The sequence below is a fragment of the Pelophylax lessonae genome (genome assembly GCF_965119305.1).
Source record: "Pelophylax lessonae genome assembly, chromosome: 6".
NCBI classification, from domain to species: domain Eukaryota; kingdom Metazoa; phylum Chordata; class Amphibia; order Anura; family Ranidae; genus Pelophylax; species Pelophylax lessonae.
The window spans coordinates 303652560-303679805 of record NC_138773.1 but is presented as its reverse complement, the minus strand read 5'-3'; the positions used below and the strand labels follow the sequence as shown (position 1 = coordinate 303679805).

The following is a 27246-nucleotide window of genomic DNA, read 5'->3' as shown; positions in this document are numbered from 1 at the left end:
GCTTCCGCTCTCCCGACACTCCTCTGTTTCTAGTCAGTCAGCTTGCAGATCGCAACGTCTGATGGTTCGGTCAACCAAGGCTCCGGGATCCGAACTACAGCTATGTGCCGTTCGGAATCCATTAGATCAAACACCAAGCAGGCTGTATGTAAGTTCAAACAGGAAGACCATTTATTGGAAGCACACTTTTATACAGAATTTGGAACATCCTGCCCCCAACAACCGCTTTCCCATTGGTCAATTGCACAGTACATGCCGTTCTCCTTCAGGTCCTCCTTAGCCATGCAAATGAGGACTCGAAAATGAGTCAGCAGGGATTGGTCAGATAGCTTGAGTAGAAGGACTGTTATGTGTAATGAGACAGAAGCCCCCCAGGGGACCATCAATGTACACAATAGCCATACACAGAACAATGGTTCCATAACGAGCCCCCAATACACATTACTCTGAGTGTCAATACATCCCTTAGCAGACAACAGGTGAGTTCATTAGCACACCTGACAATAGGTGAATGGAAAGCCACCTCAGACAAAAGCAAAATTGTTAGACAGTCAGTCTCCTCATTGAACTTCCTGGAATGACCATATTAGGAGTTGTACTCCCTGGTCAGAGACCTCATGGCAAATGGGAACAAATCTCAATATTTCTACATGGAGACCTGGCTGACAAATAAAAAGCAATCCAAACCATCACCCATCTGTCCTTAAATTCCAGTGACGGTGAACACCGTCACACAATGATACATATTGAATCCAAAATAAATACAATATTTCTAGGACCAAACCTGGATCACTCAAGAATATAATGAATTACAATAAGACATCAGATCTCTGTATGCACACAATCTTTAAATATATCACAATTCAATATGAAACATCTGAGTATTTGTAGGCTCAACACTTTTTAATGGACCTCCGTCCATTCATCAGGAGCTTGAATGTAAATTGTATGTCTAAAAATGAGAATATGGGTTATAATAATATACTAATATAAAATCATGAACTAAAATGGGAAATATAATGGAATGAACACTACCTGAAGCAGTGTCCTAGATCCACGAGCAGTCCAGTATAGGAAAAGGGGCCGAAGTCGATTCAGGGAATGCCTGACCCAGGGCTGGCTGAGGCATGGATAACATATTTGCACTTATAACAAAATCATTAAAATTTTTTTTTTTTTTTTATTCCTATCTGTGCTCTGGTTGTGATATTTCCCTTCACTTCCTGTTCCATAGCCAAACAGGAAGTGAGAAGTCCCTCTAAAGTATGGGAATCTTGGTATGTCGCTAAGGTTACCGGAAATTCTTGCTCTATTCCTGTTCTAGTGTCAACCCAAAATGTGGGATTTTATTTTACTTTTACTTTCACTTTCGATAATAATAACGCTAAACAGGACAAATCTGGAGGTTGAGAGCCCATTCACACTGGCGCCACTTGTGTGCCCTCAAGTCGCCCCAAGTCGCTTGACATAGAAAAAGCAATGTTAATCAATGAGTGCCGTCTTAATTGGCACGACTGAAGTCGCTCCGACTTCTGAAAAGGGTCCTGTACTACTTTGAGGCGACTTGTGATCCGACTTGTCCCATAGACTTCAATGAGCCTGGCTGGGATGAGTGCACTTGCGGCTGTGCCTCCACATAAATTGAGGCCGCAGCTTGCGGCCTGCTAGGCCATGGGGCCAGTTTGGCACCTCCCTTTAGAAGGGGTGGCCCGGTGGGGGCGTTAAATTTTTGATGGCAACCGTGCCGCCATTATTGTGGAGGGCACCTACCCCTTTTAGCGCTGCGGGACGATCAGGATACCCTGCCTTTGCATCCACGTTACGGCGGTTTAAGGGGGCTATTTCCTATTGTGCGGGCCTCTGTGGAGGGGCTCTTGGGGCGACCCCCTTGTTTTTTGCGGGGTCCAGTAGGTGTTTCATTTGTGGACCCTGGGTCAGCGTCCCTCCCTGATTGTTCTGTTTTTCCAGGTGACCTTTGTATATAGCGTCCACCGCCCTCACCTGTCCTCCAGACCCTGTAACCGTTTCGGCCACAGCGGACGCGAGTCACCAAACTGGGTCTGCGTCCACGCACCCAGAGTGCCCAAACAGTGAGGATGTTTTCATCTGCTCCTCTAGCCATGCATGAAAAGGCGCTGGTGGATGCACTGATTGTGTCAGAGCGTGAAATTGTAAACGTGGCGGAGATGCTGCGTCGGAGGCACCGGTCCCTTTTGGCACCACAGGTCCTCCACTGGCGGGGCTGTTCCCCTTTCCCGCTTACTTTGACAACATTGTCGCATAACAGTGGGGTTGTCCAAAACGCACTCTTGTGGTCCCTAAGCGTTTTTCTATGCGGTATCCTTATAAGGATTCCCTGCTTAAAAAGTGGACGGTGCCATCTGTAGTGGACTCGCCAGTTTCCAGGATAAATGAAGCTACCTTAATTCCGGTTGAGGAGTCCTTGGCCCTTAAGATCTGGTTGATTGGAGAGCTCTGGCCCGACATATGTTTCACTATGGCTGGTTTGACTTATGCCGGTATTTACCAGTGGTCCTTCAGTGTCTAATCTGGCTGACAATGCTGGTCTGTGGACCAGACTTCTAAGGCCTTATCTCCTCTCCCCTTTGGGGGATCGCCTGTTTGGAACTTCCTTGGATGACATTAAGGGTCTCACAGGGGGAAGAGTACTCTTCTTCCGCAGGAGGTTCCAAGAGGACCTGATCTGGCAAGCCACGAGGGGCTATTTTAGACCTGCTCACAAGGCTTCTCCTGCATGAAGGGACACCCTCACCAGTATCTAGGGTGGGGGAACATCTTCGCTGATTTTCAGATCTGTGGACTGCTCTGGTACAGGTCAAGTGGGTCCACTAAGTCATTTGTTCCGGCTACAAGATCCAGTTTCGGTCTTTTCCTGCAGAAAGGTTTTTTCCTTCCAACCTGCACTTGTCCTCAGATTGCTTACGAGGTCACTTTAGAGCAGTGCAAGACTTGTTACCTCATGGGGTGATTGTCCCGGTTCCAGCTTCAGGATGTTTTCAGGGGTTTTACTCAAACCTGTTTACAGTTCCCAGGAAGGAAGGCAAGGTACATCCAATTCTGGAACTCAAGGCGCTAAACTGCTTTGTGCGGGTACAAAAGTTTAGAATGGAGTCAATTCGCATTGTAGTGGCGTCCCTACATCTGGGGGATTTTCTTGCTTCTGTCGACATCAAGGACGCCTACCTTCACATTCCAATATGTGCCGGTCACCAGCGCTTTCTCTACTTTTCCGTGGGTGAAGAGAATTATCAGTTTGTGGCATTTTACCTTTTGGTCTTCCGCTCCTCACAAAGTGTTGGCCTCGGTGCTAGCATTGTTGCTTTAGCACAGGATGGCTGTATGGGGTACCTGGACTCCATTTTACTGATGTTCATTGATGGACACAGCACCCACCGCTCTGTGGAGTTGGCTTTGTTTTGACACTGCTTGTAACCAAACTGAGTGCCTATAGCTGGGTGTGGGTGTATACCCCCTGGGACTGCTCATAGGCGTAGTCCAGCTTTTTCCTGCTTGGTGTCCTACTCCTGTAGGGGGCAGTATAACCCAATTGTTAAGAAGAATCAGGAGCGGTGTCTGTCAATGAACAGCAGAGAAATGGATTTTACGATAAGTCAAAAATCCCATTTTTCAGCCTAGTTTGGTGATTGCTTCCCTCTAGAAATGTATTAAACCTTTTACATATTACACTGGTGGATAAAAATATTGCTGCATTTTATTTTGTTTAACTCCTTTTATTGCTTGATGTTGTTTTTTTTTTTTTTTTTTTTTTTTTTTTTAAAGTATTACACATGGTTATAAACCGCTTGTGCATATCTTGTAGGATCTGTATGCCACGGTACTGGACCAGCTGACCCCAGAGGATGTGCGGATTCTGGCAGAGACAGAGGATGAGCTTTCTCGTTGTGGTCAGTTTGAACGTGTCTTCCCCTCCCCCATCTCTTCGCGGTATTTGCGCTTTTTCGAACAACAGCGTTATTTCAATATCCTCACAAACCAGTGGGAGCAAAAGTTCTACAACGACCGAGAGAGGGGTGAGTGGCTGCTCATTAATTGCAGCAATGGGGTGTCTTGTATAAATTGTGAATGTTGGGACGATAAAGCTTGTTGCAGCACTTTGGTCAAAGCAGTCTGTAGTAGTGATCGACCGATTATCGGCAAAGCCGATGTATCGAGGGCCCCGGAATCGGCCCCGGAGGTTACCGATATTGTGGATATTTCGGGAAAGTGCGTGTACCGAAGTGATGCCTGCAGCTAGAGGCATCACTCCGGTACCGGCGCCCATATCCGACGGTCGACTGTCTTGTAATGACAACCGATGCGGCTGAGAAGTCGCTCGGCTGTCATTACAAGGAGCGGGAGGGGATGTTCTGGGTACTGTCTGGTGCCGGATTAAAAAAAATGACACTATTCAAAACAGCCAAACTTGGCGTTTTGAATGCTTTTAAGTGCAGAGGAGGGGTTTGGGGCCTCCACAAAAGTACCTATCAAAAAAAAAAAAAGTTTTTAGGCTACGTTCACATGTTGGCGTAGCGGATCGCCGGCAGAACACCGCAATTCTGCCCGCGATCCGGAAATCATTGCAAATCGTGGGACGCATGTGCGTTGCCGTTGATTTGCAATGGCACCCCAAACTCTGTGCGATGTTGCCGCGATTTCCGCCTGCTAAATCACGGTAACATCACGCAAACAAAATCGCGGGTCGCATGACGCCCCAAAGAAGGTACAAAAGCTTCTTTGGGACGTCATACGACCCGCAATTTTGTTTGCGCGATGTTACCGCGATTCGGCAGGCGGAAATCGTGGCAACTTCGCACAGTGTTTGGGGTGCCATTGCAAATCAACGGCAACGCACATGCGTCCCGCGATTTACAATGATTTCCGTATCGGTCGATATTTTTGTACATTTAAGGCTACGTTCACATGTTAGCGTAGTGGACCGCGGGCAGAATCACCGCGATTCTGCCCGTGGTCCACTACGCGAACATGTGAACGTAGCCTTAAATGTACAAAAATCTCGACTGATATGCATTGGCCAAAATATCGGTATTGGCAAAGAAAAAACGATATCGGTCGATCACTAGTCTGTTTCTATGAAGGTGTGTGCAAACTGGCAAACACCAGTATATGCGTTTGTACTAAACAGAAGCAGACTGGTTTAGGCATGTTTCCATTGTGAAGTACACAGTATTGCAATAAACCTTTTCTAAATAAACCTGTAGTTAAATGGTAACTCCACTTTTCTGGGGAAAAAATAGCAAAAACAATTTAGCATATATAATATATAATTTAGTTCTATTGTAATTGAATGTTATTAAACGTAACCTTTCCTTTTCAATCTGCAGTGCTGTCATTTTTTGTAAAGTGCATTATGGCAACCTGGAGTCCTTCTGTACACCCCCCAGAAATGTCATTTCCTGCTTTTGTGATTGGCTCACTGATTTTTCCAGAAGTCTGCACTAAGATACATGTCAGATTTTGGGCATCCACTGCAACAAAAATCTCCTTTTTTGGTGAGATACTTCCAAATGTTTTGTTTCTCAGCAAAAGTGGACTCTTTTTTTAAAGCTGAACTCCAGGATCCTGTCCACTTTGGACTCTTAGTACCCCTTTTCCCTATGCACAAAGTTTTTACAATTCTGGCCATTTTCAATAATTCAGGTTTTCATATCATCTGCTCGTTGAGTAACGTTTACTATGTCCGGGCCCCAGGTGAGCTTCTAGGCAAGTGTCGCATTGACATCAAACACGTTTCCTTGAGGGAATACAAACTACTATTCCTATGACTTTATGGGAAGGCAGACATGTTGGGCATGTGGTGCACCGTGGTGTGCTACGTAGAGCACCCATAGGCTTAGCTACAAATCCGTTGCTGGGGGGTGGGTTGCAACTGGATGCTGTACAATCATAGCTACCCATAAAAGTAAGCGTGACGTAAGCACGTCACCTCTCAATTTCTGTGTACTAAACAGAGGAGGAAATGTGACCAGGAGCCATTTCTCCATAGGGAGACATTGAGGAGAGACTTTGTTGGGCCTTTAATATTCTCATGGTTGGTAACATTACTTTATTCTTACCCAGGACGTGACCTGCTGAGAAGTCTTTGCATGATGAATTTTCACACGGGGACTGCTCTACTTCCTCACTCCCCATTGGTGAGTCCCGTATTGTGGGTACTGGATTTCATTTTAGGCCTGATGTATCGAATTGTAAGTACTAAGAATGATGCTCCATCCCCAGTCAGGCTCAGAACTGGCCAGGAAGATTGAATTGGGTGGTTGGAGAAATGACTCCAGTTTAAAACGGCACCAACCATGCACAGATCTGTTCTTGCAACGGGAGCCGATGTATGGAAACACAGACTATGTTATAACTGGGAAGTTTAAATGAATCGTTAGCGCTTTGAGACTGTTCTTAAAGCAGATCTTTATCCATAACAACTTGATAAAAAAAAGCAAAGAACATACATTCCACATTAAAATGTTACTAAACCCACAACAGTAAAATCAGTGTGTATATGCAGTAAAGCATGCTTGTTATACTCACTGTGGAACCCAAGGATTGCATTGTGTAAAAAATGTTTGGTTCAGTCTTCTCTGATCCCCCCCCCCCCCTCTTCTCCTTCCACTGTCCCCAATCAATCTCCTGATAAGACAGAGCTTTTGGAGTCACTCTGCACATGCTCAGTTTGGTGGGTATTGCTAGAGCATTTTTTTTTTCTTGAAGGGTGCATGTAATCAGTACAGGGCCAATCAGCAATGTCCAGACAGAGGGTCAGGGGTCCAACAGCTTCATAGGACAGTCAGAGCAGAATGAAAACTCCTCCTACAAGCTTTAACCAGACACAGATAGAAGTCACAAGACTGCTATACACTGCTGATGGGAAAACGTGTTTAGCAGTTTATATTTACTAAAATATTTGCTATTCCATCTTTTGTGTACGTTGGGAGAGCAGATATAGTGAATGCAGGCTCCTGGGTTTAATAACACTTTTAATAATTATGCCACTAACATGAGTGTGTGCTGTAAATTGCCTCCAACGTCGCTTCTGTTTCTTGTTGCTGGAAGCTGCCATTTTGCTGAAGCCCAGAGCTCCTGAACAGCAGTAAATCATAAACCGGAACTAAACCCATTGATTTAATGGTTTAAAAAAAAAAAAAACATTAGTTCCTGGAATACTGGGAATGCGAACTGTCACATTAGCTTGTGTCCTCAACCAAACTGTCAAACCATCAAATGGCTGGTGTTCTAACTGATCACATGTGCAGCACTATGGCAGTTGCAGATCAAACGGAAGCAGCTTCCTTGGCTGTAAAGTGTAGGTGGGTTTAATTTTGCAGATTAAGCTCTACAGATTCAGTAGTGCCTAAAAAAAAATGAGAGCAACTGAGCATGTGCAGAACAGGGTGAGACAGTGTATTACTGGATTTTAAACAGTGTATAGACGTTTTTATTGTTAATGTTTTACAAAGCTATATCTGCAAAAGGGGTGAGCCTGAAGTGATCTAGCAGGAATTCATTTTCTGACTTTTCTTCACTTTACCGCAGCGTAATATAAACTTTTGCTAGTTATGTTATGCATTCATAAAAGTTTGCAGGTATTTTTGCTGTGCCGATCACATCACTAAAAAAAAAGTTTCAGAAGAGCAATTCAAATTAGATTATAAATATCAAATAAAGTAAAACCTTGGGTTGGGGGTAACTTGGTCTGAGAGCACTTTTGACTTGATACACAAGTAGCGTCACGTCACAACTGATTATGAAAGAAGAGTGCACCTCTAAGCGTCGGTTCACACTATGGCGATCCGACTTCGGGGGCGACCTATGAGGTCTCGTACACCGCGACTTCGGCGCGAATTGCACGGACTTCATAAAATGAATGTCTATGCAAGTCGCTCCGAGGTCGCCCCAAAGTAGTACAGGACCCTTTTTCTAAGTCGGAGCGACTTGTGACGCCCCTATTAGAACCGGTCCTGTACCGCACAATGGGAGTGGGACGGACCGCGACTTGTCAGGCTGACAAGTCGCGGTCCAAGTCGGAGCAGTGTGAATGGACTCTAAGTGTAGAAATATGGTTATGTTTATTGAAGGTACAACATTTAGCAACTCACATGGTTGATGGTTGAAACGGGCACATCTATGTATGCAGGCATCCGGTGGGGGAAAGCTGTCCACATGGACTGTCCTCTGCACCGCCATCAACGTCATCCCTTCTACACTGCGCTCCACAAGCGATTCAAGCCTCGCTTTCAGATCGCTCTACTACAGGGTAGTCTTTCCGGTCACTACTGCAGACTCCCAGTGGTGAGGAGAACGGTCAATGTGGACAGCTTTACCTCAGATGCCTACTTTCTTAGATGTGCTTCTTTTATCGTCAACCATGTGAGTTGCTAAATGTTGAACCTTCATTAATGTAACCATATTGCTACACTTAGAGGCGCCTCTCTTCTCTTTTATACTCTGGAGCTCCTGCTGGATTTTGCTTCTAATCCCTTTCTGGAGGCGCCATTTGTGGATGGGCAATTTAGGATTACACAGCCTATCACATTGCTATAATCTTTTTATATGGACTATAAACTGAAGGACTTCTAAATACAGGCGGTCCCCGGGTTAAAAACAGGTTAAGGTCTGTAGGATTGTCCTTAAGTTGAATTGTTTGCATGTCGAAACAGGTACATTTTTTAAGTTTAGCTCCTGCCAAAAGAATAATTTTCAATTTTTTTTTATTTTTTTGATAGCATAGGGAAGGGTTAACACCCCTGTACCATTTGTCTTGCTGTCTGTGCCCCTGTTCAGAAGATTTCACCTCACTTTCTGTCCCTTTGACAACTATTTTGAAAATTTTGGGTTCTTGTGGAAACAAGGATTAGTGATAAAGCTTCAGTGGAGACACCTTTTTCCCATGAGAACTTTTATGGGAGTGAATTTCCCTTCCTAGGGGTAGATTTCTCCTCACTTCCTGTTGTCTCCCTCCATTTGTAAGTAGGAGTCGTTTGTAAGTCAGATGTTTGTAACCTGGGGACCACCTGTAAATGGTTGTGGAACTAATGTGACTTTACATTATTTCTTATGGGGAAATTCGCTTTCATAGCAGAGTGCTTTGGATTACAAGCATGGTTCCGGAACGAATTATGCTCGCAATCCAAGGTTTTACTGTAACTGTTTTCCAGTTCCCAATAAATCTTTATTGAAAATCTAATGTGTACTTTTTTTATATAGTGTAGGGGGAGAGTTCTAGAAGTCAGAGATGATTACCACTAGCTTTCATTTTGTTCAGATGGCATCTGCATCCAGAGCTCTTTTTTTACTTTACATGTATTAGCAATCACATTAGATATATTTAAAACTGATTTATTTTAAAACTAAGCATTTTTGTGAGTTTCTTAGTGAATGTAATCAATTCACATATTATATCCCACCCCCATTTTGTTTAGGAATTGGAGGAGGTGGGAGGGGAGTGTAATTTACCACTGTGTATACACCACCCATATGTGTGACTCTATGGTCATGTGGTCAATTGTTTATATGTCATTACAGAAATCTGGTCACAGCGTGGTCCATCTGAATGGCTTTCACAGAGGGGACATTTTGGCACCCAGGTGAGTCCATCTCTAACTCTCTAGGAGTTCTGTAGTGAAATGCCTGTGTGCTCTTAATAGGCAAAGTACAGGTTCCTTTTTTTTTCCCTGATCAAAAAGTATTTCTTTTTAAAATGGTACCTTTTTGTTACAAACGCAACCCTTTCTGAACAGTATGGCTCTGTTCACTTCTAGGCATTTTTGGGGGGATTTTCTGCTCGAAGCCTCAGCTAAAAATGCCCAGCAGGACAAATCCCATTCCTTTCAATGGCCCTTGTTCACATCTGAGCACTCTGTCGCCTTAAGCAAAACTCCCATCTCTCAAAGTACATGAGCTTCTTCTTTGGCAGGTTATAGGCGTTTTTTTTTTTTTTTTCATTGGTCACTTGTCAACCTAAAAATGCCTGCACAAAAAAATGCTCCAAAAATGCCTGTAAAATAGCAACGCCTAGATGTGAACGTAGCATTTAACATGGTCGATGCTGTTGGATCCACACATTAGTGGAAAAACATCTCCAGTACAAAGAAAAATATAGTGGTTTCTCATTCATATTGTACAACATTAAAACCATCAGTCCCGGTTCACACTTGTGCGATGCGGGAAGGCTGCGAATTTGCAGCCTGTTCCCGCATCGCAAACGCACCTCTGGCAGTTCACACTGCCATATGCGATACGCAGGGGGTGTCAATTAAATGTTAACGACACCCCCAGTTTGATCGCATATCGCAGTGCGATCTGACAGTTCGCACAGGATCGGATCGCACAAGTGTGAACCACTGTGCGATCCGATCCTGATGCGGCTGGAAAAAAGGGTCCTGTGCGTCTTTTGTGAGGGTGCAGTGCGTATTTCAGCCATACAAAGTGTATGGCTGAATTCGCATCCGCACCTCCGATCGCATTTAATGAAGGAGCAGTGCGTTCCGAATTACATGCGATCTCCGCAGCTGCACATATGTGAACCGGCACTCAGTGCTCTACAGACTAATGATCATTTGCCTCTGCCAGGAGGCAAGCATAGTGAAAGGACATGCTCCGTTTGGTATGAGTGCATAAAAATCAGCTCAATATCTGTATGCCTAAGTTACAAGTTAACAAAGAAACAACTACCCAATGCAAAATATACGTTAGTGGTGGGGATTTACTTAAACTAGTGCAGCTCTACATAGTAACCATTCTGCTTCCAGGTTTTATTCTCAAAAGCTTAAAGAGGAAGTAAACCCTCCTCTGCAAGTTCTACCTATAGGTAAGCCTATGATAAGGCTTACCTATAGGTACTGTAAATATCTCCTAAACTTGCACCGTTTAGGAGATATTTACTTTGCATGCAGCCAGTGACGTCACTGGCGCATGCGCTCTGAAGGAACGGCTGCTCGTGCTATTGCCATTTTACGAGTCCGTCTGCGAATGCGGACCGTGTGAAAGGACCCTTACCGTAAAATCCTTTTCTTTGATGTTCATTGATGGACACAGCACCCACCCTTCTGATTTGGGTTATGTATTCTTTTGACACTGCTTGTTAAAACTGAAGTCCTATAGCAGGAAGTGGGAAGTATACCCCCCTAGGACTGCCCTAGGGGCGGAGTCAAATTTGTTTCTGCCTAGTCCTACTCCTATGGAGAGCAGCATAACCCAAGGTTCATGCTTGGGTTATCGCACATCACCGCCATTACTAATAAAAATGACCTAAATCTTTCCCCTAGTTTGTAGACGTGATAACAGTTGCGCAAACCAATCAAAATATGTTTTTTTTTTTTGCACCAAAAATTTGTAGCAGAAAACAAATTGGCCTAAAATGATGAAAAAATAGATTTAAAAAAAAAAAATTGGGAATGTTCTATAGCAGAATGTGAAGTGTGTGTGTGTGTGTGTGTGTGTGTATATATATATATATATATATATATATATATATATATATATATATATATATATATATATATATATATATATATATATATATATATATATATATATATATATATATATATATAATTTTTTTTTTTTTTCAGAATTGTCGCTCTTTTTTTTTTTTTTTTTTTTTTTTTTTTTTTTTTTTTATAGCGCAAAAAATAAAAATCAGAGGTGATCAAATACCACCAAAAGAAAGCTCTATTTGTGGAAAAAAAAGGACATCTATTTTATTTGGGTACAGCGTAGCGCGACCACGTAGTTGTCCATTAAAATACCGCAGTGCCGAATCGCAAAAAATGGCCTGGTCATTAATCCTATCGGTCCAGCTCTGGTTAAGCATACTCTTTCTTATGTCGTGTCTACTAGATAACCTTAAAGTACTGAGGCTGCTAGCTTCACTGTTTGATATATAAAGTGGAGCTCATACTATTGGTTGCAAATATGTATACGAAATATCAAACAAAATGCAAATCAAAAAAAAAAAAAATGTTAAAGTGGTTCTAAAGGCTAATGATTTTTTTTTTTTTTTTTTTTCAAATTTCTTTTATTGATCAAATGTAATATAACCATCATACAAAGTATGCATTAGAACACAAGTCCAATATGTAGGTTACATGAAGGATCAGAGGTTAACATCAACAATCACATCATCAAAACACACATACATAAGTAGAGCTCCACAACAATGACTTGGTGTAAACTGGTATAACTATAAGTCCCATGATGGCCGACCACAAGGTAAGTGACACATAAAAAGAAAAAAGGAGTAATGCACACTTATGCAATAGGGGTAACCACTTCATAAGTACCAGACAGAGACGCTTAAGTAAAACCCAGGTCAGATAGGGGAGGCGGGTGGGACAAGGGGGGGGGAGACAGGAGGGAGGGGGCTCACGAAGGGGTGGGAGGGGACAGAGGAGCAGAGGAGAGAATGGAGTAGTAAACAGATGTAGTAGAGGGTGGTGGTAAAGGAGGAGGAGGAGGAAGCGCGGCCTGTAGGAAACGGGTAGAGACGTCCCGCGCGGGTGACCACCGCACCGGTCAGTCCGCGGGCGGACCTGCATCCCCGCCCAGGGCCAAGCCCTCCGCAGACATGATAAAAGAATTCCAGCAAGCCCAGGTTTTGGAGTATTGCTCCCTCCTGCCCTGAGCCGTAAGGACCAGATCCTCTAATTCATTAAGCCATTTGACTCTACGCAGCCAGAGAGGGATCGTAGGAGGGGACGTGCTCCTCCAGCAGAGGGCTACACAGGATTTAGCCGCATCCGCCAGGTGGCGAAGTACTGAGCGCTTATAGCGCTTAGGGGCAATGCCAGTGCAGTGCAGCAGGAAAAAGGCCGGATCATCTGGGATGGTGCGTTCCGTCATCAGCTGGGAGATCCTACGGACCTCCGACCAGAAACCCCGTACCAAGGGGCAGTTCCAGAAAACGTGGTATAGGGTGCCCCTGTCCTGTAGACAACGCCAACACCTATCCGTCGCCTCTGGGAAGATGCGGCACAGTTTGTCTGGAGTATAGTACCAGTGCATGAGAACTTTGTAGTTGCATTCCTGGATGCGGGTGCAGATTGATGACTTGAGAGAAAACCTGATAATGTTGCGCCTCTCCGATTCAGTAAATGTCTTCTGAAGCTCTCTTTCCCATTTGGAAATGCCCGGGAGGACAAAGCCCTCCGGCGGCACGGAGAGAAGTTCATACATCTGGGAGAGGGCATGGGGCAGAGCTCCCGCAGTTACCAGTAGATGTTCCAACGAGGTAAGGTCCCCCCCGAACCGCGTCGGGGGCCCCAGTTCCCGCAGAAAGTGCAGAAGTTGTAACGCCTGCCACCGAGTCAAGCGATAGCGTCCCGTCATCGACGTCAGCTGGGAGAGAGACATCCACTCGTGGCCCTCCCTGAAGTGGGAGACCTGGAAGACTCCCTCCGCCAGTAGTGTAGCAAATCTATCCCCTGCGCAGCCCGGGGGGAACCGCGGGTTTCCCAACACCGGGAACAGCTGGGAGTGACTGTTCACCAGACCCCTGGAGGCCACCACCACGGCACACGACCGAAGAGTCGGGCCCAAGGTGGGATGTCGTCTAACTTCGGCCGGGAGGTCCTTCAGAATCAGGGGAGCCCTGGACAGACATAATGGAAACAAGGAGGCCTCCAGACTCACCCACTGTTTCAGGTCGGCGTGTCTTGCCCAGTCCACCCACCGTGCCAGATGTGCCGCCTGATAATAGCGGCGGACATCGGGGAGGGCAACACCGCCGTGCCTCTTGGGAAGGACCAGGAGTCTGCGGGCCAATCGGGGCCTCTTACCGGCCCAGACAAAACGCGTGAAGGCGGAGTCGACCTTGCCGAAGAAGGACGCCGGGATGTGAACCGGGAGTGTCTGAAATAAGTAGAGGAGTTTCGGTAGGACTGACATTTTCAAGATGTTGCACCGGCCAAACCACGAGTGGAGACCCTTAGACCATGTGTCGAGCAGAGAGCGAATCATCGAAAGGAGAGGCGGGAAGTTCAATCTGAACAAATCCGCCGGATCCGGGGAGAGCCAGGTGCCCAAGTACCGGAGTCCCTCCGAGGCCCAGCGGAATGGAAAGTCTTTGGCTAACAAATCCCGTAGATCCGGTGGCAGGGCCACCCCCATGATCTCTGACTTGGAAAAATTGATTTTCAAGTTGGACAAGGCCCCGTACGTCTCAAATTCCTTCAGGAGACAGGGCAACGAAATCAAGGGTTGGGCGAGTGAGAAGAGGAGGTCATCCGCGTAGGCGGATACCTTGCAAGTGGAGGTTCCAACCCGTATCCCGGAGATGTTCGGGTTTGCGCGCACCCGGGCCAGGAAGGGCTCAAGGGAGAGGGCAAATAGCAAGGGTGAAAGGGGACAACCCTGACGGGTACCGTTGAAGATGCGGATCGGATCCGAAAGGATCCCGTTTGCCTTTACCCTCGCCCCCGGATTGGTATAGACCCCCCGAATCCAGGCCATCATCTGCTGACCAATGCCGAAACGGCGCAGGACCTCGAACATGTAGGGCCAACTAACCCTATCGAATGCCTTCTCGGCGTCGGTACTTAGAAAAATAGAAGGCGTGTGGCTAACACGGGCCCGATGGATCAGGTCAATGACTTTGGTCGTGTTGTCCCTCGCCTCACGGGTGGGAACAAAGCCCACTTGGTCCCAGTGAATCAGGCTCGGCAAAAAGGACTGGAGGCGGAGGGCAAGAAGTTTTGTGAAAAACTTCAAGTCCGCATTGAGCAGCGAGATCGGGCGGTAGCTGCCGCACGCCGAGGGGTCCTTCCCTTCTTTGGGAATGACCGAGATGTGAGCACTCAACGTTTCCTCACGGAACTCACAGGTGCGTCCCACCGCGTTAAAAAGCCGTAACAGGTGGGGCGCCAACAAGGGATGAAGTGTCTGGTAGTAGGCGACTGTAAAGCCGTCCGGTCCAGGCGCCTTGCCCTTTTTCGCCGAGGATATGACCGCCACCAATTCTTCTTGAGTGAAAGGGGAGTCCAGTGCCTCTCTGTCCGAAGAGGAGAGTTGCGGCAGGGAAATCTCATCCAAATAAGAGGAGAGCGGGAGCAGGCGGGACGGCTGCTGAGGTAAGCCATAAAGAGTAGCGTAGAAAGTCCCGAAGCACTGTGCTATGTCCGCAGGCAGGTGCACCCTAGAGCCAGTAGCATCGATCAGATGGGGGACGTACGACACAGCCTGTCGCTCTCGGAGGGACCGAGCCAGCACCTTGCCGCACTTGTCCCCAGATTCATAGCTAATCTTTCCACCGCGCTGGATCGCCGCCTTGGCCCGATAGCGCAGAAGGTCAGCAATCTGATCCCTGAGGCGCGTCAGTTCCGTTCCCAGCACAGGGTCAAGATCCCTCTTGTGACGAGCCTCCAGACTCGCCACCTTCGCCAATAGGTCTGTCAGTGTAGCTTCCCTCTCCCTCTTGAGGCGCGCCCCATGGCGGATGAGGACCCCCCGGATCACCGCCTTATGCGCTTCCCACAGCACACTTGGGTCGCTGTCCGGTTCCACATTCGTCTGAGAATACATTCGCAGAGTTTGAGTGACGTCAGCAAGCACCTCCGGCACTTGCAGAAGGCTCTCGTTCAGTCTCCAGTGCCAGTCTGCAACCCTGTTCGTGCCACTGAGGTTGACCGTCAGGGTCACCGGGGCATGGTCCGACCAGGTAATAGTGCCCAGCTCCACCCCCACGACCGACTGAAGCAGTCTGTGCGGAAGGAGGAATAGGTCAATGCGTGAGTAAACCTGGTGTGGCGCGGAGAAATACGAGTAATCTCTCTCACCAGCGTGAAGAATCCGCCACACGTCAACTAGTTGAAGGTCGTGCAGCAGGGTATGGATCTGTCTGCGCGTACCCCTAGGGACCGACGAGAGGCCCGTTGAGGTGTCTAAGCGAGGATCCAGCGGGATATTGCAATCTCCGCCCAGGATGAGTTTGCCCTCCGCGAAATCCAATAAGGACTTCAGCGACCTGCGGAGGAAAACCTCCTGATGAACATTAGGGGCGTAAATCGTGGCAAGTGTGACCTTGACCTCGCCCAGGAGTCCCTTCAGGAACAGAAACCTGCCCCGAGGGTCCACCTTACGGGCCCGCAAGGTCCAAGGGAGCCGGTTAGAAATCATAATGGAAACCCCTCGAGACTTGGCCTCGGCATTAGGGGCATGATATACGCATGGGTAGAACCTGTTCTGCAGGAGGGGGAACGCACCCTCCCTAAAGTGCGTCTCCTGTATGAAAGCAACGTCTGCACGTAGTCGCTTAAGCTCTCCCAACAGGACACGCCGCTTCTCGGGCACGTTAAGCCCCCTGGCATTGAGCGTGGTCACCCGCACGGGATCCATGAGGCCAGACGGAAGGACAAGAGACCCAGGAGTAGAGAAGGGGGAGGACCAGGGGATAAGAGAGATAGGGTAGGTGACCCGAGCAGAGACTTGTGGTAGAAGGGGGGTGGAGGGGGGATAAGGGGGAAAGAAGGAGGGAAGCAGGTAGAAGTGGAAGAAGGACAAGAGCCGGTAGGGCAAGGCAGGGGGAACAGTGGGGAGAAGAAAAAGACAGAGAACAGGAGAGGATACGTAGAAGTGGTAGTGGATAAGATACAAACTGTAAGACGTCCCGAGACCCCTCCTCTAAGAGGGCGGAGTCACACCTAGGGACGCAGGCCTATTGGGGACGAAGACCTGAGAACTAAAAACGGAAGCGGGAGAGACGAGCCCATGAGCCAGAACTCTCCCCATCCATTGATACGTACCAGAAAAGGGGACACACGGGAGAGGGGGACGTAAACCCTCCCCTCCGCCCGCCGCCCCAACACAAAAAAGAAAAAGACTGCCAAGTAGTAAAGTGCAAAATCACAAAAAACAGTAGAAAGGTAAAACACTCTAAACAGAACTGTAGTGCAATGAGCACAGCCCACGACAGCCACCCTCCGCCCTGAAAAAACCCCCAGGAAAGGGCAAGGACAGCTGCCATCGAATGGGCCCGGGGGCCAATCGCACAGAACCACACTCTCCAAGCCACCGGAGCCAGAGGGGAAGGCCCCCGCCGGTCAAACCCTAAAAAAGCCCTGCCCCCAAAAGAGGGCCGGCGTCTCCATTATAGTGGGCTCGGAGGTGCGGGGCTGCTGATCATATGCCCCCCCCAAGATATAAGCCAAACAACAACAACCCAGAGATACATGAGCCATACCCCCCGCAATCCCAATCCCCCCCCCCTTCAAAATCAGATCAGATCAGAGCTCCACCCTCCGCCCACAGCACACCCCCCCGAGACCCCCCCCGCCCCCCTCCCCCCGCAGAACCCGCCATCCAGCTTAGGGAACGAGATCCGGAAGGGCAGGACCACCCACCCACCAACCCCCCCCCTCCAGCCCCACCTCCCGGCCCCCCACCCACCCCCAACCACAGCAAAAGTAACCTCGCCCAGCCCGAGAGCACGTGAAGTCCAGACCCGTTTCAAAAACCCCCCTCCCCCAAACCCCGCCACCATGTATCTGCAATAGATCCAAGTCCCACGGAGGTAGCCAAAGAACCCGTGCCCCCCTCCGAGCAAAGCACGTATGGTAAAGACACTGGGGGCAGGGCCGGCGAGGGGGAGCCATCAGATATCGGGACCGCATAAAGTCACTGGGGATAGGGTCAACTAGGGGGGGCCAGGCGATCTCGGGACAGCACAAAGTCACTGGGGATAGGATCAACTAGGGGGGGCCAGGCGAACACGGGGCAGCACAAAGCTCAGAAGCAGCAGACTAAGGACCAAGGCCCTCACAGCAACGGTCCACACCAGCATCGGTAACAGCAAGCGGGGTGACCACCGTGTCCAAGAAGTCCGGGAGGACGGGGGGGGCAGACAGCGGGGCAGTCCGATAACAGCGGGGCAGTCCATGAACAGCGTAGCCTCATGAAAGACAGTCCCCAGGGAAGGGACCCGGTCACAATATGTAGGGGGGCCGGTGAGGGAGCGGAGGGAGACCCCAGCGGTGGAGATATAAGCAAGGGGCAATGAGGGCACAGGCGGGCTCATGTCCACAAGGCATCTGCAAAGTCACCAAAGTCCATCCGACCTATGCAGGGCGTTAAAACTGTCGGGCAGGGGGAAGTGAGGGGGTCCAGCCCAGGGGCTCCGGTAAAAAGGAATAAAGGCTCACCTCAGGGGAAGGCTCAACAGTCCAGGAACAGCACGCATCAGTCCTCCCTCACCGCTGTCGCCGGCTCAGGGATCAATCTGCGGCGACCCCGCGGAGTACGTGATGGAAGACCTCTTTCCCGCCCGGGTGTAAAAGGCGCTCTGCGTCCCGGGGCCGGGAGATGCTGCAGCCAATTGGGAATCTCAAACGGGGGGACCTCCAGGAAGGCAAAGAGCGCCTGCAGATCATCTGGGTGGCGTAGTGTCATCGACGTCTGGCCCTTACGGATCGTCAAGGCGAAGGGGAAGCCCCAGCGGTACGTGCAGCCCAGCTGCCGAATACGATCCAGAAGGGGCCTCAGCAGGGCTCTACGCTGCAGGGTGGCCCGCGACAGGTCCGGCAGGATCTTCACCTTGGCTCCATCGAAGTCGACCTCACCCGCCTCCCAGGCTTGTCTGATGATGGCATCCTTGTGCGTGTAGCGGTGCAGCCGGCAGATAACATCGCGCGGCCGATCGGCATCGGAGGACCGGGGCCCCAGGGCTCGGTGTACGCGGTCAAACTCCAACGATGCGGGAGGGATGTCCGGAACCAGGCGGTGACAGATGGCGTGGACCGTGGACTGCAGCGAATCTCGCTCCGTGGCCTCAGGCAACCCACGCAGCCGCAAGTTGTTTCTGCGGCTGCGGTCCTCCATCTCCTCCAAGCGCAGCTGCAAGTCGGTGACATGTTGCGCCTGCACCTCTCGAGCGGTCTCCAGCAGGGCCACCCTCGCCTCCAACGATTGGACCGAAGATTCCCCCTCGATCACCCGGTCAGTAAGATCCCGGACCTCCGAGCGAACCTCCTGGATGTCCCTGGCGTGGGCCTCTTCAAGTCTCAGGGCCAGGGCCTCAAAGTCCCTTTTTGTAGGTAAGGCCTGGATCAGTGCCCGTAAGTCACCTGCATCTCCCAGCGGCAAGGCAGCAGTCAAGGGGGGAGCAGCGGGCGGCAGGCGCGGAGACCCCAAGTCCAGCCGGGGAGTAGCCGGGGAAGCCGGAGCCGACGCCATGCGTCCCGGGGAGGCCCCACGCGTCCGGGCCTGTCCCGTGCGGGCTGCCGAGGATCGGGTCCCCGGGAAGTATCTGTGTAGCTCCGCGCCGGGTGATGTACGGAGAGGCTTCCTGGGTCCTCTCCTACGGCTTGTGCTCATTCCGGGGTAATATCTGGCAGTCTAAACGTGGTGGACAGGGAGAAACGGCGGGAGCTCTAAAGAAGTGCGACCTCACTCCGCCATGTCCAGGACACGCCCCGGCTAATGATTTTTTACCTTCATGCATTAAAAAAATCTTCAGTATGCATTTCCCTCAGTCACCCAAATGCTTACCTAATCCCGATATCTCAATCCAATGATGTGCACGAGAGCAGCAGCTCTCCTGGGTCTCTCCCTTGTTATTGGCTGAGATGCAGGAGCCATTGGCTCCCGTTGCTGTCAGTCACAGCAAGTGAGGAGGGGGTGAAGATTAGCCACCCTCTATGTCTTATGGACACAGAGCGGGGCTCGGGAGCAAGCATGCACAAGTGCCCCCATAGCAAGCAGCTTGCTATGAAGGAAGGGGGGAGGGCCCAGAGCGCCGGCAGGATACCCGAAAAGAGGAGTATTGAGGCTATTCTGTGCAAAACTGTTACACAGTGCAGGTAAGTATAATATGTTTCCTATTTAAATAAATAAATTGCCTTTTACTAACCTATTTTAAATGTGCAGTTGTATATTGGATATACAGATTTCCTTTAGGAGTATAATTTTTATACATTTTTTGTTCCCTTATTGCAGTTCATTACACATCTCTCCAGAGGAAAGGCCAGTACCCTTAAAGACCTCATCTTACCATCATCAGCCAGAGCTCCCAGAGAGAACACGGTTATGCCAATCATTATCTAATTTGCCAGAGTCCACCTTGGTCATGTGATGAGGGTCTCTGCCATCAGCCCCGTCTCCTCTGACCTACACAGTCTACCTCAGTGGATCTTGGGTTCAAAAAAGAGGAGCAGGATCAAGTTCTGGTTTACCGCTGTGTCTCCACACAGAAATGCAATACTGCGAGAAGGAAACTGCACCCCTCCAATATTACACAGATATTTTTCTACACTGTTCCATGCTTAGAATAAAAGTGCCTGGAACCTCAATGTAAAGGAAGAGTCCTGAATAATTCTGCTCCTGTGTAATTGCACTGAATACCCCAGAAGTGAGTTACGTGCGCCCCTACATGGTGTTCTCCTCCACAACCTGCAGGGACCTTAAAGAGATTCTTTAATGGGGTAAAATAAATAAAACTGCTGCAGGTACGTGTGTAGGGTTCTAGAGGCACAGAAACCTGCAGTAGCCCCCTAATTCCAAAGTCCTTTTGTCACATCCGAATGCTTGGCTGTTCAAACAGTCAAAGCCTTGTCTCTTCCTAAGGGTCTGTGGGCTTTAGTTGGATTCAAGTGGGATTTTCATTCCTATGAAAGTCTACAGATATGCAGAGCCTGCTTGCAGCAGGTCAAATGCACCTGTCAATTCATTTTGAGTGATCTCAGAAGCACTTCAGACTGATGCCAGTGACACACACCCAAAGCCCTTCAACCCAACCCCTATAGGACTGAAGCTTGCTTGCCCTTTCCTACCAAATACTTTTTCCCATTGGCCTCAAAATTATTGGCCGAATATCAATGTTAGGGCTTAGTGTTAAGCTTTGACACTACCTGGAAGTGTTAGAGTTTTGCCTGTCAGGACGCCTGGTATTTGGCTGTGACAAGGGTTTGAAAGACCACTGTGGTTTTAAAATAGACACCTAGAGAGGGGCATATGTACCTCCCAAACCCTTCTGTCATCGCTGAATGCCAAGTCACACTGACAGACAGAGCTTTGCCACTTTGTAATGGTGCTTTTGGTCTACTGTACATTCCTTTTGGCCATTTAGGCTGCCCAATGCAATTAAGAGCCAATAGGAATATGTGGGGCCGGACCCTACCGATGAGTGTAGGAGCTTTGCGAGAACATGGCATATGGCTGTGACAGAAGGGTTTGAAGCAGTTTTGTTTTTTCTGTGACAGAGAATCCTTATAGTGTAGCCCTTTTGTTTTCTTGGTTATGAATGAAGCAGCAAAGGGTTAGAATTCTGGTGTTTGTTACTGTTCGTGGCTCTGCTGTGAAAAATTTTACCTTTCTGTTTGACTGGTGACTTGTCAGGGTAATGCAAAATCTACATTTATTTTTCAATCGCCACAGGAACAGGAGTGGAGGAAATTTTCCAGTAGAGACTTCTCTCACTTTGGGGCAATGTCGTTTCACTTCCTGTTGTGTTCCTGGAACAGGAAGTGTGAAGACAACTCCCCAAAATGACGTGGACAATCTAAATTAAAAAAAAAAAAAACTGAGGCTCTCTGGCCCTTACCTACTCTATCCAAAACTATAGATACACTTTAATCATATGCACAAGATGACTTCAGGGAGCCTTAGTACGGGGTATCTCACTAGAATGCGGCTGTTTGTCTATTCTGCTGTTATGAGTGACAATTTTTTTTTTGCCAAAATAATATATATTAATAATAAAATGTTTGTAATATTCATTCCTTGTTCCTTTACATTCTTAAAATACCAAAGAAGGGGGATTCTCTGATGTTGCCCGGGAAGGAAAGGCATGGTAGATGTTGGGGCAAGTAAAAATTCTTCTTTCAAATATTGCATGCATTTGATGGGCATCCTATTCCCCAAAGTCTTTACCTTCTGACTCTGGCCAGAAACCCACATGCAGGACATTAGTTCAGACTTTCTTGGCAGGCATGCTTCTTTCAGGTAAGTGCATCGAATTAGGATGGCAGCAATCGGATCTCTACCTGAACATGTAAGGAAAAGAATAATGTAAGGTTGTTCCCGATTTGGATTTTATATTTGAACTCTAGGTAAATGGCTTCAGAAGAAAAATATACCAGCACTGCCTTTTCTCCAGCTTTACCTGGACTAAAAAAACACAATTTATCCTCGGTTAGGCTATATGTGCTGTGCATCCTTCATGCTTCGTGCTTCCCTCTGCGGACCAGCTTTATGAAGATGCTGAATTCATTTTCCAGCAGGACTTGGCACCGCCCACACTGACAAAAGTACCAATGCCTGGTTAATGATCATGGTATCACTGTGCTTGATTGGCCAGCAAACTCGTCTGACCTAAACCCCATAAAGAATTTGTGGGGTATTGTCAAGAGGAAGGTGAAGGACACCAGACCCAACAATGCAGATGAGCTGAAAGCACGGAGCCGCCATTTTCGTGGGCGGCGATTTCGGCGGTGGGAGCTTCTCCTTATCCCCTGGTGCTGACTCCTGGATCATTTAGCTTCCTGATCACCACACGTGTGTGCAGATTTTGGTGATTGCAGGAGCCTGTATCCGCAGGTGGTGAGTCTGGTGGGGTCCTCTCCCTGAGGATCGCTCTATGCCTTGTGCTTGGTGACCTGGTGGGTGCTGCCAGCGCAGTGGGGGTTGTCCCTTAGCAATGTTACACTTTTTGTGGGGACCCCCTGGTGACTCGTGGAGTCTTTGGAGCACGTTTCCCCACCAGGTCCCCTCTCTGAGGCTGCGATGACCTCCGGGTCCTGACCACCCATCCATGCACGGACGGTGGTCCTGGAGTCCCAGGTGGAGGCAGCTTGCGGGCGACGGGCTTTCAAAAAGCGCACCGCCCCCCCCCCCCCCCCCCCCGCTTCATCTGTCTCATCAGATCCTGAATATGATTGCGCTGCCGCGGACATGGGTCACCCTGCTGGGTCTGCGACCACGCGCCTGGAATCCTCTGATAGAATGATTCCTTCACGTCTGCAAACCGCATACGAAAAGGCGCTGGTAGATGCACTGATTGTATCTGCGTCAAACCCCTAAAGATGGAGGACGCAGCTGGAGCTGCGATGGAGGCGCGGGTACCCTTTGGCACTCACAAGCCACCTAGAGAAGCAAATGCGTTTCCTTTCTACGGCTATTTTGACAGAATTGTCGCAAAAGAGTGGGGGCGACCAAAGCGTCCCCATGGGGTTCATAAGCGTTTTACTAGGCATTACCCCTATAAGGAGTCCCTCCTTCGGAAGTGGACTGTGCCACCAGTGGTGGACCCTCCGATTTCCAGATTAAGTAACCATGATTCCCGTGGAAGCGTCCCCGGCCTTTAAGGATCTGGCTGACTGGAAGGCAGAGGCTGTGGACGGCTTTATGTATACCTTAGCTGGTTCGGAAATGAGGCTGGTATTTACCATTGCCCTAGTGTCACAAACTCTGACCGAGTGGGCTAAGCCAGCGCGTCCGTCAATGAATTAACCGGTTGCCGACCGCCGCAAGTACATATACTGCTGCGGTCAGCCCCGGCCAGGCAAAGTGACGTATGGGTACATCACTCGCCTGTCACTTGTGAGTCAATAGCAGGCGAGCGCGCGCAGGCGCCCGCCCCGGCTCGTTCCCTGGGAAGTCCGTGCATGTGACCGGCGGACCCGATGTCCGCCGGTCACTCGGGATCGTCCACCGTGAAGGGAGAAAGGCAGGCGGCTAATGTAAACAAGCCGCCTGTCATTCTCCCCTGTGTAGGAATGGTGATCATACGGTTCTACTATGTAGGACCGTTGATCACTGTTCCTACACCAGTAGCCATGTCCAATCACAGTTAGAAGTATGCCCCTAGGGACACACTTAACCCCTCCTTCCCCAATAAAGTTAACCCCTTCCCTGCCAGTGTCATTTTGCTGTAACAGTGCATATATATAGCACTGATTACTGTAGTAATGTCACTGGTAATCCCTTTGTTAGTAAACACAATAACTTTTGCTCAAACCAATCAAAATATGCTTTTTTTTTTTTAACAAACATATGTAGCATAAAACAAATTGGCCTAAAATGTTAAATTTTGATTTTTACATTTTTTTGGGGGGGAATTTCATATAAAAAAATGTGAAAAATATTGTTATTTTTGCAAAATTGACGCTCTTTTTTTGTTTATAGCGCAAAAAATAAAAATCGCACAGGTGATCAAATACCACCAAAAGAAAGCTCTGTGGGGAAAAAAGGACGTCAAATTCGTTTTAGGTACAGCGTCGCACGACCGCGCAATTTTCCGTTAAAGTCACGCAGTGCCGAATCGCAAAATAGGCCCTGGTCAGGAAGGGGGTAAAATCTTCCGGGGCTTAAGTGGTTAAAGAGAAACTGAATTTATCACAAATGTCAGTTAGGTGTCCAATCTGTCGGCCGCAATGTCACAGTCCCGCTAAAAATCGCCGCCACTACTACTAAATAAAAAATAAAAATGACATAAATATTTCCCCTAATTTTGTAGATGCGATAACTTGTGTGCAAACCAATCAATGTACACTTACTGGGATATTTTTTTTTTTAACCAAAAAAAGTAACGGAACATATATTGGCATAAAATAGTGAAAAAAAATTGATTTTTTTAATTTTTTTTATTGTAAATGTTTGTAGCAGAAATTGTTGCTCCTTTTTTTTGTTAATAGATCAAAAAAAAAATTTGCAGAGGTGATCAAATACCACCAAAAGAAAGCTCTATTTGTGGGGGAAAAAAAGGACAACAATTTTACTTGGGTACAGCGTTGGCACGACCAGTTGTCAGTTAAAGTAACGCAGTGCCGTATCGCAAGAGATAGCCTGGTCATTAAGGCAAGAGATAGCCTGGTCATTAAGGGGGTAAAACCTTCTGGTCCTTAAGTGGTTAATAAATTAGGGGGAATTCTGCTGATTTTCCATCATCCAATCATATGCAAGCACAAATGCAAGTTTTGTTTTTATTTTCCTTGCACATGATTGGGTATGTGAAATTTTGACCACATTCACTAAACTCTGGGGCAAAGTCACTTGCAAAGTGCAACTTCCCTTGCAAAAAGATAAACCTTTTTACCTTTAGTAAATCAACCCCTTTGTGTTATTCCTACCACCTGTCCAATTAACTAACTACAGGGACCCTGAATATCATTTAGAAAGCTGACATGGTCTGGGATGTGGGAGTTTATAAATAGGCTCAGGTTGTGGCCTTTATCACAACATCAGAATGCTTAATAGTGACTAAGTAGAAGATGAGTCTGATGTGTTCGCACATAATTATGAAGTGTCGTCAGCGCAGCTCGCTAAACTCCTCCCACCTGTACTGAACACGCAGCAGCCTGTTTGAAGCCACGCTGGGGGCAGTGAACAGGTTAGGGAATGGGTCCTGCATTGACAATATTTAGCAGAGACCAAAATTAGACACAGCTCCCCCCCTCCCCCTTCTATCCTGGCGCTTACACAGCTGGGGTGTCACTCGGGAGTCCCTAGGACGCCAAGTCCTTCCACTAAGAGCTTGTAAGCTCAGGCCTGGAATCCTGCAGCTGTCACTGAGCTGGCTCTCGGTACACCAGGGACTTTTCTCCCAGCCTCCACCAATCAGAGAGCACAAAGTGTATTGACTTATTAAAGTAAAAATCCAGTCTAGCTAAAAATCGGATGTGAGAAGTTCTTATGATCACTAAATAAAATTACCGGCTGTATTAGCTTTGCATTATGCTGATTAATTGCACAGATAGTACTATTGCATTATGGGAGCGGTTTCCTTGTCCTGGTTTATATCCACTCAGCTATGGCATTCTGTGGAAAAGAATAGGCTAACCTTTAGATCTGTGTAAGAATGGAAGCTAGAAAGAGAAACCTGATAGTACATCCCTTTTTCACACAGGGTTGTTTTACGACTTCCTATCCAGGATACATATATAAACATTTTTTTTCATGTCCTGGAGGAAACGTGGGTATACCAGCTGAAGCCAAGATCCTAGTACCATTTTTCAGCCAGCGACTGGCTTTCAGATTAAAGTGATCCAAGCAGCCCCCCCCAGGGCCGTCTTTACCAGAGGGCAAAAGGAGCAGCTGCCCGGGGCCCAGTCATTGTTCGGGGGCCCAAGGCAGCTTCGCCCTTGAGCCTGCACTGCCCGCAAATAGTTAAGTGGATTCGTGAGGGCCCAAGAAAATGTTTGCCCAGGGTCCTATCAATAAAGATGGCCCTGAGCCCCCCTCCCACACCCTGCTGCCGTTCTAATGGCCTGAATACACGATTAGAATATCGCCCGATCATTTGACCACCGACTTTTGAAAAAGTATTTGTTGTTCGAAAACGTTGCCAACATACACAGTCCGAATATCGGCTGACCGTTGCCCGCCGACCATCGAAACAGTCGAATCGAAAAATATTTCTGGGCATGAATGATGAGGTTATACAGATTTCAAATGAACGACCTCAACATCAACGTATAGAATATCGTTCATTCGCAAACGAGACGACAGAATTTTTCGGGTTTTTCAAACGGTATTTTTCGTTCACAATATCGATGTCGCTCATTGATGGCTGGGCATTAACGAGTAGAATATTGGCCGATCGCTCGCTGAACGAAAATTTTCGGCCGATTTTCTTATCGTGTATTCGGGCCATAAGCCTCTCCTGTCCCAACGGGGAGCCTGGGACCACTGCAGGCAGTCAGGTTTGCTGAGCACAGAGGACTCCTCTGTGACAAATGAAGCAGGGAATGATGAAGATTTTGTCATACTGGTCTCGGCTCTTTGATTCCCCAGCCAGTAACAGCCAGGTAAACAGACGCTCAAACCAACCTTTTTTTTTTTTTTTTTTCAGCTGCCTGGATAAGGGGGGGGGGGTTAATAGATCTTTCAATGAAGAGTACCTGTCAGTGCCTGAGCTATCACAAAGTATGTAGTTTATCCCTTGTGATAACAAGGTTGATTTAAAAATAAATAAAGCACCCCCGTGCTCATGCACAAATGCAAACGCACACAGGTCCTGCACACTTCCACTATGTAAACAGTGATTGCACCACATGTGAGGTATGGCCGCAACCTTCAGAGGGAGAGAGCAAGCATTCTAGTGCCAAAGCTCACATTTAACTACAAACCGGTAACCTACCTGTATAGGCTTTTAAAGCGTCGCCTATGGAGTTTTCTAGGTACCGTAGTTTACCATTTCAGAGGTGTGCAAAATTTTAAATCTTTGACATGTTTGGTATCTACTTACTTGACGCAACATCATATTTTACACAAAAAAGAAAGGTATTATGC

General features: G+C 47.9%; 1 protein-coding gene across 1 annotated transcript in view; it reads left to right on the top strand.

Annotated features, from left to right (window-relative positions):
• Window positions 1-20668, top strand: part of TTLL4 (tubulin tyrosine ligase like 4) — a 98226-nt gene extending 77558 nt beyond the window's left edge. The window contains exons 16-19 of the mRNA XM_082260120.1: window positions 3842-4052; window positions 6100-6173; window positions 9556-9617; window positions 19957-20668. Of these exons, the coding sequence (XP_082116246.1) occupies window positions 3842-4052; window positions 6100-6173; window positions 9556-9617; window positions 19957-20092 (483 nt within the window). The 3' untranslated portion in view covers window positions 20093-20668. The remainder of the gene's footprint in view (window positions 1-3841; window positions 4053-6099; window positions 6174-9555; window positions 9618-19956) is intronic.
• Window positions 20669-27246: the final 6578 nt, after the last annotated feature.